This window comes from Oikopleura dioica, chromosome PAR, assembly GCF_907165135.1.
Source record: "Oikopleura dioica chromosome PAR, OKI2018_I68_1.0, whole genome shotgun sequence".
NCBI lineage: Eukaryota > Metazoa > Chordata > Appendicularia > Copelata > Oikopleuridae > Oikopleura > Oikopleura dioica.
Window position 1 is genome coordinate 6,466,386 of NC_137293.1, and position 19,850 is coordinate 6,486,235.

Consider the following 19,850-nt stretch of genomic DNA (forward strand, 5'->3'; position numbering starts at 1 on the left):
ACAGTTATTCAGACAATTCTTGAGTGCTTCCAGCGAGGAAGAGAGACCGCCAGTGATAATGCTATCATTTGAGGCACTCCGACGCCAGATTTGACAGATTACACGACCCGTACTTATGGCGAGTTCGCTGCAACATCTCAATACCTGGCGAATTCACTGAAAAAGCACGGACTTATCAGTGGAGAAAGCAAAATTGCGATCTACTCGTCGAATTGCTACGAATACGACGCAGTAATCATTGGAGGATACTATCAAAATATATGCAATGTTTCGCTTTACGATACTTTTGGTGAACAAGCAGTCAAATACATTCTCGAGCACGTAAGTTTACAACTTCTTTACGAGATTATTTTTACTTTTTCTTCAGATTGAAGCTCCAATCTGCTTCGTTCAAAATCAAAAGAAACTTGACCTCATTCTCAAAATCAAGCCTGCTCATCTTCAAACAATCGTTGTGTTTCGAAAATTCAAGAAGGTCAAGTCCTCCAATTATAAAATCATAAGTTTCGACGATTTTATTGCAATCGGAAAAGACAGCTCGTTTGATAATGTTCCGCCGACTTCTTCAGGTAAAAATGATAAAAATAGGGGCGATCATTTAATTTCATTATTCAGACATTGCTACGATCAATTACACATCCGACACGACTGGCGATCCGAAAGGCGTCGTCTTGACTCACAAGAACATCTGCACCGTCTGCTGTGGCATTACAATCTTCTCGGTTAAAGAGCCTTGGAAAACAAGCGACGTCTGGTTCAGCTATTTGCCGATGGCTAATATTTTTTTAAACTTGTTGACGTGCCCGACATGGATTATTATGCGCGCGAAGGAAAAGGAGAAATCTGCTTCCGTGGCGACAACGTCATGCAAAGTAATTTCCTTTCACCACTGTCAAGTGTCTCACACTTCGTTCAATGGTTTAAAAAGTTTTTCGACGCTAACTATCAGGTAAATCAAAAAGAACGCGAAATCCTTTTTCAATTCTGATTTCAAAGGGAGAACCTCTTGGTCCCGTTCATGCGAGAGCGAACGCTGGTGTGACTCCCGCTTCAAATTCGCTGCAGTTTCTACAACAGCAAAGAAAGCACCCGCTCGAGCTGGAGCTCCCGCTGCTCGGGTCCTCGAAGCCCCAAGAACTCCTGCATCGTAAGAGAAGCCGCTTGCGGCTTCGAATTTATGTTAGTTCAGGGAAAGACAAAGGAAAAAGAAGAACGCACGGCCTCTGCTTTTCTACCGTATCAAGGATGTCCCAAGCTCTAAAGGATAATTCAACTCAAGATTTAACTAAACTATATTCACTGTCATTTCTTTCGTGCATCTGTGCTCGGTCAAATAAATCACTTTCCTAGTACTGTCATCCAGTCTTCCAAGCGTCGAGGATCAGGAACTGTAGCGGCCTTTATTTTTCTTTCGTACTTTCTGGAATTCTGAGCAAGACGTCTCATCTCCTTTTTCGTGAAAAGATTGCCTCTTTCCATGCTCGAAAGTTGTGAATCTTTTTGAACTTCTCCACGAATTGTCTGTTGACTTTTTGGGCGAATTTGGTTCCTGTTGAGCATGGACACAGTCGTTGCGTACTGTAATCGCTTCTTTTCGAGTGCATCGTTCTTCAGACATTTATTCATGTGAATGTCTACTTTCGACTCTAGCTTTCCACATCGCCAATTGCTGAGCTCAAAAAAACGAGGAGATTCCATATCAACAACTTTTGCAAACATCCAAATCTTCGTTGAACAGCGGAATGAAGCGTCTTTCGAATATGATTGATTTTCACACTCGACTCGCATCTTGAAACGGAAGTCAGGATCGTCGTTTTTAGAATGCAGAATCGTTTTCTTCGCTTTTCTTGCTTTGAAAGCAAATGATCTGGAAGCAACTTTGACGAGGAAGGATGCATTGTTTTTTGAGTTTCGTTGAATCGTTACCAAGGCAGGGTTTTCGACAGTACCACCAATGTTTTCTTACACGTTTTATAAAAATTCATTGACAAAGGCCACTTTTGACCCATTTATTCAAGATTAATAGCTGTAGCAAACATAAATCAGCTTCTTCCGGGAATTTCTGTGTTAATCACCCGGTGTTTGCATCTGATTTCGAGTACTTGGTCACAGTGAGCACCCACTGAGATAATGGCGCACGCAAATGCTTTTTGAAACTGAACTTGTTATAAAACTATCCTGAAAATTCTTCCTCAGAAGGTGGTGGAATCGGTGTCAGTTTCAACATTTTTCTATCCGCATTCTCTTCATCATCCTCCATTTTCTCAGAAAAATCAAAATCTAACTTTTCAGCTGCCTGTTAACCCGTTTGTTACTCCGAAAATAGCAAGAACGAACTGTGGATGCTGCCCTCATTCTATTTTTAGCGCAGAAATTTCAATTCCAAATTCGTCGTCTTTTTTAGCGCCCTGAATAGTCGGCTTTTAGATCAAACGCTCCCGTCGAAAGGTGCAAACTCCTGCTGAAACTGCTCCGGAATGAAATTTGTGTGATAATCACCAGTTTTTCGAATTTATAAATGATTTTATTAAAAAGAGTTTTTTGCAGAGTTTCAAATAATATGCATACTAAAAAGGCGATTTTCTGGCAGTTAGACTTTCTGGCAGTTAGATTTTCTGGCAAAGGCGATTTTCTGGAAGTTAGATTTTCTGGCAGTGCCAGAAAATCGCCTTTGCCAGAAAGTCTAACTGCCAGAAAATCTAACTGCCAGAAAATCGCCTCTCTCCGTGAAGTGTACTTCCGCCCTTCCCTCTACTTCAACCGCCCTTCCGCCCTTCACTCTACTTCAAATTGGTTCTGTCGGCCATCAGAATCCATCCGCCAGAATTTTTTCAAATTTCGCGCTTATTGGCTCACAGGCGCCATGATTTAAATCACGCTGATTGTGGCAGATGAAGTGGCAGCTAAAGTTTTCGATAAGAACCGATAGCTGAAGTATACTTCAGCGCGTGAAGTATACTTCAGAGCCTTTTCGTACTTCACCGCCCTTCAAGAATGAAGGGCGCCCTGCAGATTTTTGAAGGGCGGGGGGAAGTATACTTTTTTCCAGCTCTGATTCGCGGTCCAATCAAACCCTGTTGCAAAAATAATCACATCGAGTTCATGCTGAGTATCCTTCGTGACAATCCCATTTTCGCTCAGTTCAATAATTCCAGAGTTGTCCAATTCGTAGCATGGCTCATTGAGAGCCGAGTAAAACTCGTCAGAAATCATGATCCTTTTGCAGCCAAGAAGAAAATCAGGAATCATCGCTTCTGCGACCCGTTCATCCTTGACTTCTTTTCTGACTCTCTGGGCATTCTGTTCACACATCCAGTTGTTGACTCCAAGTTTCCAGAAACGCAAGAGAAGGAAGTATCGGATCTCTCGGTAGATGAATTGAGACCATCTGTAAATTATTCCAAATGGGAATATCGCTAGAATGCTTTTAGCGAAGTATGAGTATGCAAATTGATCTCGAGGCAGAATAAATGCTGGGCTTCGCTGAAAATGAACAAGCTTTTTAACTTTTAAGCGACGGAGAATTGTGGGTAAAACTTGGACAGCGGATGCTCCAGAACCGATGATCCCAACACGTTTCTCTGTCAAATCAAGATCCTTTGGCCACTGGGATGTGTGAATCTTCAGTCCCTTGAAATTCTCGAAGCCTTGAATGTCTCCCCCAGGGTTTGAAAAGTCTGAGCATGAGCACTGAGCATGCTCAGCGTGCTCAAGCTCAACGAAAATTCCAGCGTGTCGTGCTCACCCGTGCTCAAGCTCAATTAAATCTGAGCATTCGCGGTCCATGCTCAGTCAAATTTTGTGACTTTTTTCAAACCCTGGCCTCCCCAGTTTGGTCGATGAAGTCCCCCAGCGCACGAGATCAAGATATTGAACGTTTCTTCCGTTTTTTTGCCTTCTTTTACTTTTGTTATCTCCCAAAGTCGAGCTTTGTCATTCCAAAAAGCACGAGTTATTTCCGTCTCAAATTCTTTTCGCGGCTTTTATCAAAAGAAGTACTAAAAAAGTTATAAAATAAAAATCTGATTTAGTTGCCCTTCCCCGGGTCAGACGTTCGAGAGTAGCCTTGGAAGAAAGCTAAGGGTCCATTCTATCGACACACCAAAAATTGGTTTTGCACCTTGATGTTATCAGTAGTATCTGATGCCTCAAAATTGACTGAAATCGTCAGATACGAAAATTCAAGATTTTCAACTTTTGATAAACGCGAGCTATGATGACGTTCTATAGCTCAAATTGAAGCTTAGGAATCACTGAACTCACTGAACCGGTTTTTACCGAACCAGCCGGTCATTCTAGCGGTTCACCGCGGTTAATCGCTTTTTATTGAATATTTTCACTCAAAAACGAAATAGAACCATGAAATGAGTCAATTCAGAGCCTTCTGGTGTTTCAACTCGAGCTAACCGAAGTTAACCGGACGGTTGATAAGGCGGTTCAAAGCGGTTCAGGCAGAAAAATGATCGGAAATACAGCAATATGCACATGAAATTGCTCCTTATTACACGACGATCATTTTGAACATATTTTTGAACCGATAAAACAAACCATGTGGTCAATAAAGCGGTCCCGAGCGGTTCATCGCGGTTCACGCTAAAAATAGTAAGAAATATCGCAAGATGTATATCAAATTGCTTCTTATCTGAGTACGAACATTTTAAAAATATTTTCGAATCGATCGAACTAACCAGGTCGATAAGGCGGTTCAGGGCGTTTAATCGCGGTTCAAGGTCAAAAATTAAAAATTGAAAAACAAAAAAATGAGACATTTTCTATTGATTGCGCCTGTAGGCCTGCTTAAACAATTCAGTCTGAGACGGGGCCAAGCTGACCCGAAGATGAGGCCAGGCCCGTTAACACAATTCAGTCTGGGACTGGGCCAAGCCGACCCGAAGGGGAGGCCAGGCCCGTTTACACAATTCAGTCTGAGACGGGGCGAAGCCGACCCGAAGGGGAGGCCAGGCCCATTTACACAATTCAGTCTGGAACGGGGCCAAGCCGACCCGAAGGGGAGGCAAGGCCCGTTTACACAATTCAGTCTGAGACGGGGCCAAGCCGACCCGAAGGGGAGGCCAGGCCCGTTATCACAATTCAGTCTGAGACGGGGCGAAGCCGACCCAAAGGGGAGGCCAGGCCCGTTTACACAATTCAGTCTGAGACGGGGCCAAGCCGACCCAAAGGGGAGGCCAGGCCCGTTTACACAATTCAGTCTGAGACGGGGCCAAGCCGACCCGAAGGGGAGGCCAGGCCTATTTACACAATTCAGTCTGAGACGGGGCCAAGCCGACCCGAAGGGGAGGCCAGGCCCGTTTACACAATTCAGTCTGAGACGGGGCCAAGCCGACCCGAAGGGGAGGCCAGGCCCATTTACACAATTCAGTCTAGGACGGGGCCAAGCCGACCCGAAGGGGAGGCCAGACCCATTTACACAATTCAGTCTTGGACGGGGCCAAGCCGACCCGAAGGGGAGGCCAGGCCCGTTTAAAAAATTCAGTCTGGAACGGGGCCAAGCCGACCCGAAGGGGAGGCTAGGCCCGTTTAAACAATTCAGTCTGGAACGGGGCAAAGCCGACCCGAAGGGGAGGCCAGGCCCGTTTACACAATTCAGTCTGGGACGAGGCCGAGCCGACCCGAAGGGGAGTTGAGACTCATTTATACAATTAAGCGTGAGACGGGACCAAGCCGACCAAAATGGGAGGCCAGGTTCGTTTACACAATTCAGTCTAAGACGGGGCCAAGCCGATCCGAAGGGGAGGCCAGGCTCGTTTATACTATTCAGTCTGCAACGAGGCCAAGCCCACCCGAAGATGAGTTGTATGAACGGGCCTGGCCTCCCCTTCGGAGCGGCTTGGCCCAGTCCCAGACTGAATTGTGTAAACGGGCCTGGCCTCTCCTTCGGGTCGGCTTGGCCGAGTCCCAGACTGAATTGTGTAAACGGGCCTGGCCTCCCTTCGGATCGGCTTGGCCCCGTCTCAGACTGAATTGTGTAGAGTGGCCTGGCCTCCCCTTCGGGTCGGCTTGGCCCCGTTCCAGACTGAATTGTGTTAACGGGCCTGGCCTCCCCTTCGGGTCGGCTTGGCCCCGTCTCAGACCGAATTGTTTAAGCAGGCCTACAGGCGCAATCAATAGAAAAAGTCTCATTTTTTTGTTTTTCAATTTTTAATTTTTGACCTTGAACCGCGATCAAACGCCCTGAACCGCCTTATCGACCTGGTTAGTTCGATCGATTCGTAAATATTTCAAAAATGATTGTTTTCAGAAAAGAAGCAATTTGATATACATATTGCCATATTTCTGACTATTTTTAAGCATGTACCGCGATGAACCGCCCTTGACCGCCTTATCGACCACCTGGTCAGCTCGATCGATTCGAAAATATTTTTAAAATGTTCGTACTCAGATAAGAAGCAATTTGATATACATCTTGCGATATTTCTTACTATTTTTAGCGTGAACCGCGATGAACCGCTCGGGACCGCTTTATTGACCACATGGTTTGTTTTATCGGTTCAAAAATATGTTCAAAATGATCGTCGTGTAATAAGGAGCAATTTCATGTGCATATTGCTGTATTTCCGATCATTTTTCTGCCTGAACCGCTTTGAACCGCCTTATCAACCGTCCGGTTAACTTCGGTTAGCTCGAGTTGAAACACCAGAAGGCTCTGAATTGACTCATTTCATGGTTCTATTTCGTTTTTGAGTGAAAATATTCAATAAAAAGCGATTAACCGCGGTGAACCGCTAGAATGACCGGCTGGTTCGGTAAAAACCGGTTCAGTGAGTTCAGTGATTCCTAAGCTTCAATTTGAGCTATAGAACGTCATCATAGCTCGCGTTTATCAAAAGTTGAAAATCTTGAATTTTCGTATCTGACGATTTCAGTCAATTTTGAGGCATCAGATACTACTGATAACATCAAGGTGCAAAACCAATTTTTGGTGTGTCGATAGAATGGACCCTTAGCTTTCTTCCAAGGCTACTCTCGAACGTCTGACCCGGTGGGAAGGCACTTCTAATCAGCTTCTAATCACTTTAGTGCTTTTTTTCTCGTCAAAAAACACCCAAAAAAGGTGTCAAAGAGACTCATTTCGAAAAATCGGCTAGTGCAGTTTTTCATAGCTTGTCTTGATGCATATGTCCAGCAAGTTTGGTTAGATTCGGCCAGAGAACCTTGAAAATAGAAAAATGGTGCGGGAAGCCTACCCTATATAATCTCCGAGCCCAAAATAGTAAAAACAACTCATCAAGTAATTATGAATTTCTTCGCCTAGAGAAAATAAATGACTCCAATTCGATTTGGGAAAGAACGAAAAAGAGTACAAGTGACTAGGAACATCGCATCCAACTCCAGGATAAGTATTCCAGTACCAAGCTCCGCCAATTTTCAATCCTCGTTCGATTACTGTAAAGTTCAGTCCCATCATTTTGAAGAAATATGCAACGATCATGCCAGAGAATCCTTTTAAGAATTTAAAACTTAGACTTAGATGTGGGTTCCATATTATGGAAGAATTCTGGCGACTTTTTCTTCCTTGATTTCAATGACAAATCCATTCCTGCTCCAACGACTACGAACCGATATTTCGAAGACCCTTTTCTCTGAGCATCGTTCAAATGATACCGCGTTCTGAGCAACCATCTCAAAAGCGCCACTATTACACAAAACCATCCATAATAATGAAAAAGGTTTACAAGTAAAGTGATCAACCAGTCCATAATCTATTTTCTCAATACAAATTTTCGGGATTCTTGTAGACGAGGTATGCTTTTGAGTCAATATTTGAAAACAAATTATTGTCATTTATTTGTCTTCAGATCATAATGCTCATCATCTGAATCAGAGTTGCAAATTTGGCTTTATTTTCGCTGAGTTGAGCTGAGCTGAGCTGAGTGAGAAATTCTCTGAGCTGAGCTGGCCTATTTCGGAGCTCACTGAGCTGAGCTGAGCTGAGCTGGCCATTTTCAGAGGTCATTGAGCTGAGATGAGCTGAGCAGACCTTTTTTTAAGGTAGGTGAGCTGAGCTGAGCTGAGCAGACCCTAATTAGAGATGAGCTGAGCTGAGTGAGCTGATTTGAGCTATTTTTTACTGTTTTTTAGTAGTGAAATTGTGTTAAAATCATTGAGCTGAGCTGAGCTGAGCTGAATGATACTTGTCAGAGCTGAGCTGAGCTGAGCAGAACAGATGATGTTCGAGTATAATTGAGCTGAGCTGAGCTGAGCTGAGTGATTATTGTCTGAGCTGAGCTGAGCTGAGCAGATAAATTCATTTTGGAAAATCAGTGAGCTGAGCTGAGCTGAGCGACTCAGCCAGCTCAGCTCACTCAGCTCAGCAAATTTGCAACTCTGTCGGCATCTACATCTACAAAGTCTTGAAGCAGGACCTAAAGCAAAAATAAATGAACTTTTCTTCAGAAGATATCTTCCAGCTGAACATTTTTTTCCTTTCTTCAACATCTTAATTTGCAAATCTGACAAATCCGTTACTGTAATACCTTCATGCACCCTTTAATCTCTTGATGGCAGTTTGCAAAGGCGATGATTGACTTCACAACTAAAAAAGACGGGAAGTCTCGTTTTGCTCCTTCTCGAAAATGAGCACTGTTGATAAAGATATTTTGACAAAACACGTCGCTTTCGGACTTTTAGTGATGGACACGAAAGATTACGAGTACCAGAGATTCAAGAAATCAAGGAAGAGATTTTTGAAAAGCCTGGCGAATCTGAAAATCGCCGTTGAAAAAGCAGATCGCAAATCCTGCGATCCTAACAGGAAATAGATTTATCTTTCTTAGACTGTACTTTCTGTACTTTCAGAGCTTGTTGATACAGTATCCTCAGATGAGCGCTAGAAAAAAACATGTTTCCGCCCGGGCTCGAACCGGGGACCTTTCGCGTGTTAGGCGAACGTGATAACCACTACACTACGGAAACAACTGAGAACGCTCCTGCAAAGCGTAATTATCATCTAAATTTTCAAGACCATGGATTAGTTCCGCTCTTGGTTCATCCTTGCTTGGGTTATTTCCAGGTAATTTTTTTTCATGCGAGAAATTGACTCTTTTTCCTTTCTAGCGATTGATAGAAGCCAAAAAGTGTATGATCAGAGTTTCAAGGAACAATTCGCTAAAGTTTGGAAAGAACGGGAATGGCTAGCTTTGCGAGAAGCGTTCCAGAAGGATAAGAAGCGATCCCGGTCGTTTGAAAATCGAATTAGGGAGATGTACTACTTTCTAACGTACGTAGGGTGTTCCTGATTTGTTTTACTGTACTGTTAGCCATGCTGAACTTGCTTCGTTTGAGTTCTTCGATGCAAAGGATTTTCATCAGATAAGCGAGGAGCTGCATTATGCTCGGGCTGGGAAAGAAGTTTGCGATCTTCTTCGTTTTCAAAGAGGTACGTATTGATTCTGATGATAACGGCTATGATTAGGGTGAGGGATACGTAGAGAATGATTTTGATTGGGTCAGTTTTTTTTTGACTAATGAGAAACTTGATGGAAAAATTCGTTATCGTCAGAACCCTGTGTAGATCTGAGATATTCAGATGCCCTAGAATCAAAGATTTTAAGGCACACTGCCTCATCAAGTTCCGACGATTTTCAAACCTCCTGAGGAAGAAAACCATCGATCGCAAGATGCACTTTCTTCGCACCTAAACGGTGAAATCTTCTATGTTTTCAGCGAGTTCGGTAAGTTCTAGCTCAGCTTCTAGGGCTTCATACTTTTTAGCGGCGTTCAAGGTCGATGGTATTCTTTCTGATATGCAAGGTAAGGACGATTTCTGGCGAATCTTTCTCCTTCCCGCTAATTCTAGTGGATGTTCTTTGCACAAGCCGAGCTTCAGATTTCCTTCTCGATCGAGTAAAAATGCTCCAGGATCTGCTGACGGAGCATGAAAAAATTATGGACAAAATTTTTCTGACAATAAATCGAGATCCTTCTTTTTAAACAATTACTTTTTTTCGGTTTTAAAATGCACGAGACGAGCGACTGTCAGACAGTAAAACCAGGCTGGGCAGAGCAGGTACAGAAGGATTTTTTTGTGTGAAGTTTTTTACATATACCGCGGGGACCAGCGATCTTGACGGTAAAAATAAAGGAGTATTTACAGTTCATTTTGGTTAGTTCTTCTTTCATTCCCATCTTGTGGGAGAAACTGGGTCTTCGTTTGGTTGAGCGACTGTCGATTGCAAAAACGCACGGAAGGAGGGTGAACGGGGATTGATGCACAGTGGCTGTTGAGGGCCGCAGGGCTGTGAGCGGATAAATTGATACATCGTTTCTGAAAATGAAGGGGTGATATCATACTAGGACGGAAAAGAGAAAGGGGCCGGAGGTCGGCGAAATTCGATCCAGCGCGCCGGATTAGACGGGAAACAAATTGAACCTATTTTTATCCCAGCGAAAGTTTATAATAATTCCCCTTTTTCGGCCTTCTGGAAAATTATAGAGCGGCTCCTTACCTTTGGCTACGTGTAAGCTTGGAAGGCGCAGCTCAAATTGATCGGAGAACACTTGCGCGGGCACTGGCTCTGTATCCCGACAGTATTGTCTGTAGCCGGCCAGGCTCGACGAGCAGCACGTACACATACATGAGTGGAATCGAACTCGTCCTTCGTCGATAAACGGGCTTCTGAGCGCTTCTTTGGCCGAGATACGCTCGTGGCGGTTCCAGCAGAGCAGGCGATCAACCAACTCCACGGCCGAGATGTCGTGGGGCTCTGAATCAAGTTGCTCAATTATTAATGAACAGTGGCTAATGAAAAGAAAGTTCACGGCGACTCTCTCTTACCAAGACAACTTTGCGTCTGGAGAATACGGAGGATTTTGTTTTCTGATCTTTTCATCGAAGTTACGTAGCGTTTTGCACTGTCGAGTCCAGAAAGGGCGTTAATTGTTGGAGAGCCGATTGTGTTTACCATTAGTTTTAACTGCTCGGGAAGTGTGTTTGCCTATAAAAGAATTTCATTAAAAATTTTTAATTATTTTTTTTTAATTAACAAATTTAATTAATAATTCTTAATAATTTTTTGGATAAATAAATTTTATTAAAAATTTTTAATAAATTTTTTCATAGATAAATTAAAGAAATTTTTTAGTAATTTTTTTAATTTATAAATTTGATTTAAAAATTTTAATAGATTTTTTTAATTAATAAATTTTTACTAGAAATTTTTCATTAATAATCCTGAAAAATTACCTGGAAGGCAATTCTGCGCGTGAGAAGCTCCAAAATAATGCACCCAACCGACCACATGTCCACTTCCTCGCCATAATGATCCACGCCCATCAGCAACTCCGGACACCTGTAATATTGTGTCACCACCTCTGTCGTCATCGTCACATTGGGATTATGTTCCTTCGCCCGCGCCAGACCGAAATCGCAGATTTTCAGCAAGCAGTTTCCATTCACCAAAAGATTTCCCGGCTTCAAATCGCGATGCAAAATATCCGCGGCATGGAGGTACTTGAGCCCGCGTAGAATTTGATATGTGAAGATTTTAGCGTGCTCGGCGGTCAACGCCTGTCCAGAGACGATGATTTTGTGGAGGTCGGACTTTTATGGATCAATTTTATTATGCTAGATCAAATAATGCTCGGAAATTACGGGAGCAGGAGATATAAGAGGTCTTTCTCATGATCGCCTCGGCAAAACCTGAGTGAGGATATGGAAGAGCTTAAATGAAAAGCCACGTAGCGGCTTTTGTAAAAATGAAGCCGCTTGCGGCTTCGTAAATATCCTAATTCAAGTCTAGAATTATTTTCTGTCGAAGCCGCTTCGCGGCTTTGTTTTGAAAAAGCCGCTACGCGGCCTTTCATTTATGCTCTTCCAGACCCTGACTCAGGTTTTTTACACAGGTTGCCGAAGCTATTCCTCATGATTTCTAGATTTTTTTAACCCAAGATTGCTAGTGGAACTTTGAAATTTCAGCCCAAGATTGTCGATTTTATGATTTGTTTGATTGAAATGACGGTGATGTAATTTTTATATAAGATCTTGAAATAACAGCATCTGTCTATTTTTCTACAGTTCCGGGACCTCAATGATGATTACAATATTCCGGCCAGAATATCCGGGTAGGTAATAAATTATATTCTGGGTCAGCCTTGTGGAGTTATCGTTTATTTCGTCGATTTGTATCGAACTGGCGGCGAAATCAATAACGCATATTTTAGCGAATTAGTGTTAGCTACAGCACAGAAGGCCGCCGGTGCTTTTTATTCAAAAGTGATCGTTCCATTCTGTATCGAGTCGTTTCAATTACTATTGTAATTGTTCTCGAATGTAGAAATTGATCCATTCCTGCATAAGTGGCGTGAGAACGTACAACTCATCGAAAGCTTCCACGGAGCAGGGTAGAAGAACATCGCGAGCAGCGAGTACGTTTTCATGGCGAAAGGAACAGAGCATCCGCAACTCTCGGAAAACTCTCTTTTCGGGGCTCAGTTTTCATCAAACATGGAAAATTCCGTTTCGATTTTTACGCTGTCCTAAACTTATCTACTGGACATCTTTGTCTGGGCTCGGCAACCTGAGTAGAAAACCTGAGTTAGGCTCTTGAAGAGTTTAAATGAAAAGCCGCGTAGCGACTTTTTTAAAAACCAAGCCGCAAAGGAGTTAAGAAAAATCATATGGTTTATTTGCGAAGCCGCCTCGCGGCTTCGTTTTTAAAAAAGCCGCTACGCGGCATTTCATTTAAACTCTTCAAGAGCCTGAGTCAGGTTTTCTACTCAGGTTGCCGAGTTCAGATCTTTGTGTAGCCGTGTAGAAAGCCTGAGTCAGATTCTGAATAGCTGAAATTAAAAGCCGCGTAGCGGCTTTTTTAAAAACGAAAACGCTTTGCGGCTTCCACAAGGTTTTAAAAGATATTGAAATAATAATATTGCGAAGCCGCTTCGCCGCTTTGTTTTTAAAAAGCCGCTACGCGGCTTTCTATTTTGGCCTGCTAAGAACCTGACTCAGGTCTACGAGAGACCGTCTATCGTCTTGGCGGGTCCTTATTTTATGCTAAGCGATAAAGGAGTTTATCCAAAGGACTTCGGCGCTATTCTACTGTTTGATCCTCCCGCTATTCACGGACGGCGGCAGCGGCAGCGGCTCGCTGCAATTTTGGCAAAGGATGAGAGAAAGAGCGTCAGATCAAGTGTGAGCCCCGGACCTTGGCAGTGACGAGGTTTTGAAAGACGTGTGGCATTTTCTTCAGCGCGACTCGGACATTTGTTCGTGGATCAGTCACGGCCCTGAAATTAGAAATTACTTCTTGGGAGTTCTTTTTAGTAGTAGATTGCGCATATTACTCGGCCAGAGCGCGGTGGGCAATTCTGAATCGATTTAAAACAGCTGATCTCCCCCGGGAGACTCTCCCAGTTTTCAGCCAAGCAATAACACTTTTTCTCCTGATCACTGCATAATTTTCCCGAGCGCGATGCATATTCTATTTTCTGGTAAACAATACACTAATTTCTGATTCAAAATTGTTAGACTGGGCTCGGCAACCTTAGTCAGGCTCTGAAAGAGCTCAAATGAAAAGCCGCGTAGCGGCTTTTTTTAAAAACGAAGCCGCGAAGCGGCTTTTTATTTGAGGCTCAAATTTTGAGCTCTTCCAGAGCCTGACTCAGGTTTTCTACTCAGGTTGCCGAGCCCAGTTGTTAGAAGTGAGTAAGTGCGTGCCTGAGAGCCGTGCACTTTTGGGCACAACAGACAGGCTTGGGGCGGCGTTGCCAGGTCGGCGCATACTTGGCGCGCATTCAAGTAGGGATTGATATTTAGCGCGGGCCGGAAATTGGCTTACTCTTCATGAAAACAGTAATTTTCATCTTGCAATTCTCCCCCTTGTTTTCAAAATTTTTAATGTATAAAGCCGATTTACCAGACGATTCCAAAGGCGCCGTGCCCAATCGGCTTGTCAATCTCATTATGCGTTTCGTAAAATCTTCTGTTGACACTCTCAAAGTAGTGATCGCTCAGTCCTTGGGAGAGGTTTTTCATCGCGCTCATTGTTTGTTGCTGCTCTTCATGACATTAACCCAGCTTTGCCAACTTCGATCTCCGTGAAATTTTTTTTTTCAGAAATCTTCGATTTTTTTCTTTTCACTTCTCTTGATTAATGATTGAAGCCTTCTCTTCTCTTCAGCGAATGTTTGGTGTAAATATCTCCAGATAGTAAGAAAAGACGACGAAGAGGAGAGAATTGAGCAAAATTGGGAGAGTCACTTGAAGATTACCCGCTCGCCGGCGACACCAGAGGAGTAGCCCAGGCGCCATCAACCGACACAGCCGCTAACTTTTATAGAAAAAATATGAAAAGGGAACAATTACTAGCTCTAATAATAAAAACCAAGTGAACTGACTCATATTTAATCTAAGCAAAAAATAAATTTTATTATTATTATTATCAATTTTTTTCTCGTTTTAGATAAGTTCAAGGAGAAAGAACGCAAACCAGATATAAAAACTATATAAAAATTTTTGTATCTTTCGATAGCCCAGATTTGCCACGACTCTAAGTCAGCAGTAGTCATGTTCCTACATGTAGGAATCCAACACTGAAGCCCTTTTTTACGACACCGGGTGAGAATTGACACGTAATTTAGTTAAAAAAACTACTGATTATTTCCCTTTTTTATTTTATTATTTTATTTTTGGGTTGTTGCTTTGGTGTTTTTTTTGTATCATGTTGTTAGATCAAACTATTTTACGGTTGTTTATTTCTCTACGAATACGATGTACGTCGGAATATATCCTAGTTGGGACAAGACGTCTCGTTCGTTCCGTAGATCTCGATTTTCCACGGTATGAGACGATCAATATGTCTGCAGCTTTCGTTCATGGAGGCGTTTTCCTTCAATGACTGTTTTGAACTTTTACGGCAGTGGCTCAATTTTAGAAGAAGAAGGTAATGATGAAACTTGCGAAGGGAAAAAAAGGGAAAGGCTTTGTTCGTAATCTTTCAACTCGTTGAAAATTGGAAGCGCCTTCCAGCTGCTCGAGGTGGCCTCGAAAATGAGGAGGCCGTGTTCTATTGCGCGGCTATTGGAGCGAGAATGGGGATGAAAGGGAGATCGTCCAACACGGACAGCACAGTGCGCAGGGCGCTCAGCATCGGACGGGATTGGATCGATATTTGGCAGACCCCCTACCAGAGGAGCTTGATCGGCGGTGGAGAAAATATAGACAAATGACCGCATTTTATTGTGTTCAAAACATAATTTATATTGTTAAATAACGCTTGAAAATGAAAGTTGTAATTGTAATTATTTTTAAATATGGATAAAATTAACGATTATGTAACATTTTACAATCCTATTTGTAGGAAAAGAGAACTGATTGTCTCACAAACAAACCATAAGCCTGGAAAACGCTAGTATACCGGGTATATGTACGGCCGGCGCGGTGCCATGATTGGCTTAATCGGTTCTAGCGGGCCCCGCTGCTGGGCAGTTCCGCGGGGTTAGGATTGCGTGGCCTAACTTTTCAGATACTCTTCTCCTCCTCTACCTCTGCCATAAGAGAGACGCTTCATAAAAATGAAAAACCTCGAAGTTTTTTCGACTCTTTTGGCCTCGGCCGCTGCCCGAACTCATATAAAAAAGAGCATCATTGATAATCGAATAAAATTCGACAGAGATGTGCTCTTTCACGGCGATGCCGAATTTTGGGAAGACTACGATGATTGGGATCCGTACACGGATCTTGATGAAGACGAAATTCATGATATCATGAGACGAATTGCAGCGCACATGGACGCCAATAAGGACGGATACATCGATCAAGGGAGGGTTGAACTTTTTTTTATTGATATTTTCTTCTCTTTGAATTATGAAGCATACTTATGTTTAACTCGTAAAACAGAGGAGCTCACGATTTGGACTCTCTTCTCCATGCACAACATCAACGCCAAGTGGGCCCATGAAGAGTGGGACGACATCGACAAGCATGGAAACAACATGGGCATGTCCTGGCAAGATGTCTGCAACGAAGAGTACGGCTTCCAGTTTGAACAGTCCGTCGACCAATACGGACCTCGAGAAGTCGACGAGTTCGACCCCGACAACGAGGAGTACTACGAGTTCAACCGACGATACAATCGAAACCGAGCGAAATTCGAGGCCGCGGACCAGAACACCAACGGCTTCCTCAACCGAGACGAGTGGCTCCACTACAACAATCCCTTCAAAGTCCAGGAAGTCAAGGACAAAATGCTCGAAAAAGTCATGGAGAAGATCGACACGGATCGTGACGGAGCCATTTCTCTGCAAGAATACCTCAATGATTGGAAAATCAGAGTAAGTCGAATTGGAACATTGCCTTTTTGAACTTGCCTTGGGCGTATTTTACTGTAAATTAATCCTTTTTAAAGCCATCCGATGCTGATGACGACGCACTCGAATTCGATGTTGATGAATTTAAAGAAGACCTCGACCGAAACGGCGATGAGATTCTTGAGGGCGATGAGCTCATTTATTGGGTATTTTCAACTGCCACTTCGACTTTTATTTATTGAATTCTACTAGCTTGATGCGGATCTCGCTGCTGATGCAAATGATGAAGCTCTTCATTTGATGGAAACCTGCGACGAAGATGGAGACGAGAGACTGACAGCTGAGGAGATCGTCAACCACTACGTAAGATTCCATACGATTATACAGTAATTACGAGTATACCATTCAGGACTTCTTCATCGACCACGAAGTAATGGAGCACGGAGAAACGCTGCGAGATTTCTACTACCACGACGAATTCCGAAAATAGATCCGAATATTCCTGCCAAAATCGCCCAATCAATGTTATTTGCTAAAAACCTACTTTACGCGCTTCCGCAGTTTTAATAAATTATTTTCAAGCTCAATTTCTTTTTATAAAAATTTAATCAAGATCAGGCAAATCATCGGGAAGTGGAGATTCCCGGGGAGTGTTGGAATCATGGAGGAGTTTGTCCACATGAGCGAGGAGTTTGTCAGTTTCGTTCTAAGAATAAAATATACGCGCACATCCAAAAGGTCAATCATGACGTACGCTACTTCGAGAAAGCCGGAGTTTGCGTCTTTTCTCGGTTTCCATCTGCTTTCGCTCCTCTTCCTCTCGAGCCCGCTGGACATCCTCTTCGGTCAGACATGTACCATCCTTGAAGATCCAGGAGAAAAATTTATCATCGACCTTAAAAATTGACGTCAGCAGAGCAGGAGAAAATGGAAGATACCTGAATGTGTCCGAGCAAACACGTCGCCTGAATTTGCCGACACAATTTACATGGGTTCAAGAAGAACATCCTGCTCCGCGGCGGAGCCCTGGCACATTTCGGGCATTTTACAGTCAGCCAGAAGATTCCCGTTTCCAACATGGTTTCCAATGAATCCAGTTTTCCAGCAGCCTTGTCGCGCAAAACTTGCTGTCGGTATTCGTGGAGATGCGGCTCTACCGGCAAAAGTAAACGAGGATGAAGTCAAAAAATAAATCGGCGAAGCATAATCTTACCGGCATCTTTGTCAAATGGCTGCAACACGTGTTTCGCCTTCTTTTCTTTCAGCATGGAAACTCTTCTTTCCTTTTCCTCCTCGCTCATGTCGTACGCCTCGGGCGAGCGCTTCTCCTCGTTGCCCCAGCATTCGTAACGCCAGCCTACCATCGGCACATCCTTTTTCATCATTCTAATTGCATTGTCGAACATTTTTCGATTCTCAAGGCAGCGCGATTTCAGCCAGTTGAAGCTACTATCCATTACTTTTTTGATCAATGTCTGTTCGAGCATCTCCGAACCTGCATATTTTTTGTTTTGCTCGATAACCTAAAGATCTATGGATTCATTAACCCGTTGAGTACTGCATTAGACCTTTTCCCACCAAGACATATTTTCAAACTGCATGATATAGTGCTCGGCTGCATCCCATTGTCCCCGTTCCAAATTAATGAAGCAATGATGCGCGTGGACGAATGAAAGAGTTTGGACGATGTAGTGGAGTCCGTAGTTGATTTGGTCCAAGGTAGACATTGACTCCATGAACTTAGGGCGCAGTTTTATCGAAAGCATCGAGTGTCTAAAAAAACAAGGTAGGGTCAAACAGTTCAATTTTTTTTCAACTTTCCAAATGTCAAAATTGACAATGCCAATTTCCAATGATTTTGGAATAGTCAATTGACATGAAAAATGATCGATATTTTAATAAAAAAATCGTCTTTAGTGACAAGTTTTCGATATTTCAGAAATGCAAGTCTACGATTTGTCGATATTTATCGCCCAAAAATTATGGGGACCTGGAAGATGGAATGTAAATAAAGGGAAAAGTGAGTCAGAAACTAGCTACTGTTGCTGGAACACGCAGCAGATTTAAATTTAGGCGGAGCAGATCGGCGGCCGATCTGGTCGTCTTTGCCTCCTAAGAATTTTGTCAAGAAACTGACCTGGAGATAATCGAAAGCGTTTTTTCTTCGTCCTCAAGTACGTTCCAAATATCAGCAATGGCATCATCCGTTTTTGTCAGCAACAAGTCCACATTCCCGCTAAACTTCACCTTGACATAATCAACAAATGCCTGAGCATGGTCGTTCCAAATGTATTCTGCGTATTTTGGCGCGTGGAAATTTGGCGTGTCATCCTCTTTTTCGGAATAACCGATTTTGTTCATCTCTTCTTAGAAAAAAAAAATTATGTTCCGGGCCTAAAAGTGTCTTTGGGAGTGTCACGGGCATTTCTCGGGTGAAAAAAAGGGATGAAAGAAATTTGGCTCGAACAGCTGTCTCCTTGCAGGACCTCGCGCTCTTTCACACGCCTCGGGCCCAATCAACGAGAAATGATTTCAAAAAATTCTTTTTTTTTCGATGAAATGAATCGATAAATTCATCATCTTCTTAACTAGACATCATTATGTATCTAACTTGTCCAGTTTCAGAAGTATCGAACAACAATAGTTAAATTTATTATGTGAAACTGTACAGAGAATCGAATAAATTAAAATAATTGTTATCTTGCTGTCCACCTGCAGATCTTTCTACTTCATTCGTGAAGAAATTTTGGCTCGGAAGGGGGAGCATAAAACTCGCTCTATCAACCGGTTGTTCCATGAAAGGCACGGCTTTTGAAAATACGGAGCAGACGAGAAAAAGTACTGAATATTTTATTGGTAAAAAATTAAGGGTGTCTTTCTCTTATGAAAAAAATTTTTCAAACAAAAAGTCAGCCGTTATCTCTTAAAAATGAATGAATAAAAACTTACATCTTGCTAGTAACATCGTTTCGATTTTGCCTGAAAAGGAAGAAAAGCTCCAGCTTTTATAGCCAGAGTTTCGATCGCTCGAGCTTATCAATGAAAAACGGGCGCAATTTACCATTTCGAAGGGCGCCTTTGGTGAATAATTGACGAGAACGTGAATGTTAATTCGAAGTAATCTTATTCCTTTTCTGGATGCTCAGCTGATTTTTTCTCGATTCTGACGGTGCATAATTTATGTCTCTTTTCTGATTTCAGATGTACTAACTAAGTACCTTTTTATTTTTCTTGGAAACAGCAGTTTCCAAAGTTTGATAGATGGAAGTTATTTCGATAAATCATTAATCAAACTTAGTCAGCCACGAACTCTTCTTACTGTAGTCCGTCGTACTGTAGGTTCGGAGAAGCCTCGATAAAAGACGTAAGTACCGAAAGACGTAGAAGCTACATTTTTAAACAAGTTCGAGCTTGAATCAGGTGTATCTTCAGACTTAAGTAAGGCTTCTTAACCTGACATTATGTCCTGTTAATAATTTGTGATACAGTCTGACTTTTGTCGTTGAAAGTCAGTCTTGCCGAAATCAATTATCAGCCAATTTCGGGTCATTAGGTCTGTCGCTCAGCTCAGCTCAGCTCAATTA

The 19,850-nt window shown here is 42.7% G+C and overlaps 3 protein-coding genes and 1 non-coding gene across 4 annotated transcripts; 1 reads left to right on the forward strand and 3 right to left on the reverse strand.

Annotated features, from left to right (window-relative positions):
- Positions 1-8,861: 8,861 nt before the first annotated feature.
- Positions 8,862-8,934, reverse strand: TRNAV-AAC (transfer RNA valine (anticodon AAC)). Its single transcript has one exon. It is a non-coding gene; the product is annotated as a tRNA-Val (tRNA).
- Positions 8,935-9,971: 1,037 nt separating this feature from the next.
- Positions 9,972-14,196, reverse strand: LOC145702790 (serine/threonine-protein kinase NLK-like). The gene is made up of 7 exons (XM_081780059.1): positions 13,875-14,196; positions 13,164-13,245; positions 12,310-12,436; positions 11,204-11,562; positions 10,796-10,955; positions 10,467-10,724; positions 9,972-10,285 (listed from the first exon to the last, which is right to left on the reverse strand). Exons 1-7 carry the CDS (start codon positions 14,000-14,002, stop codon positions 10,137-10,139), a joined length of 1,263 nt encoding a protein of 420 aa, XP_081636185.1. The 5' UTR covers positions 14,003-14,196; the 3' UTR covers positions 9,972-10,136.
- Positions 14,197-15,856: 1,660 nt separating this feature from the next.
- On the forward strand, positions 15,857-16,759 carry LOC145703139 (reticulocalbin-2-like). Its single transcript, XM_081780454.1, has 4 exons — positions 15,857-16,290; positions 16,365-16,472; positions 16,519-16,629; positions 16,676-16,759. Exons 1-4 carry the CDS (start codon positions 15,886-15,888, stop codon positions 16,754-16,756), a joined length of 705 nt encoding a protein of 234 aa, XP_081636580.1. The 5' UTR covers positions 15,857-15,885; the 3' UTR covers positions 16,757-16,759.
- Positions 16,760-16,862: 103 nt separating this feature from the next.
- Positions 16,863-18,673, reverse strand: LOC145703525 (uncharacterized). Its single transcript, XM_081780888.1, has 6 exons — positions 18,404-18,673; positions 17,835-18,039; positions 17,480-17,789; positions 17,205-17,419; positions 17,021-17,161; positions 16,863-16,972 (listed from the first exon to the last, which is right to left on the reverse strand). The coding sequence occupies exons 1-6, from the start codon at positions 18,625-18,627 to the stop codon at positions 16,871-16,873; spliced, it is 1,197 nt and encodes a 398-aa protein (XP_081637014.1). The 5' UTR covers positions 18,628-18,673; the 3' UTR covers positions 16,863-16,870.
- Between the last annotated feature and the right edge of the window lie 1,177 nt (positions 18,674-19,850).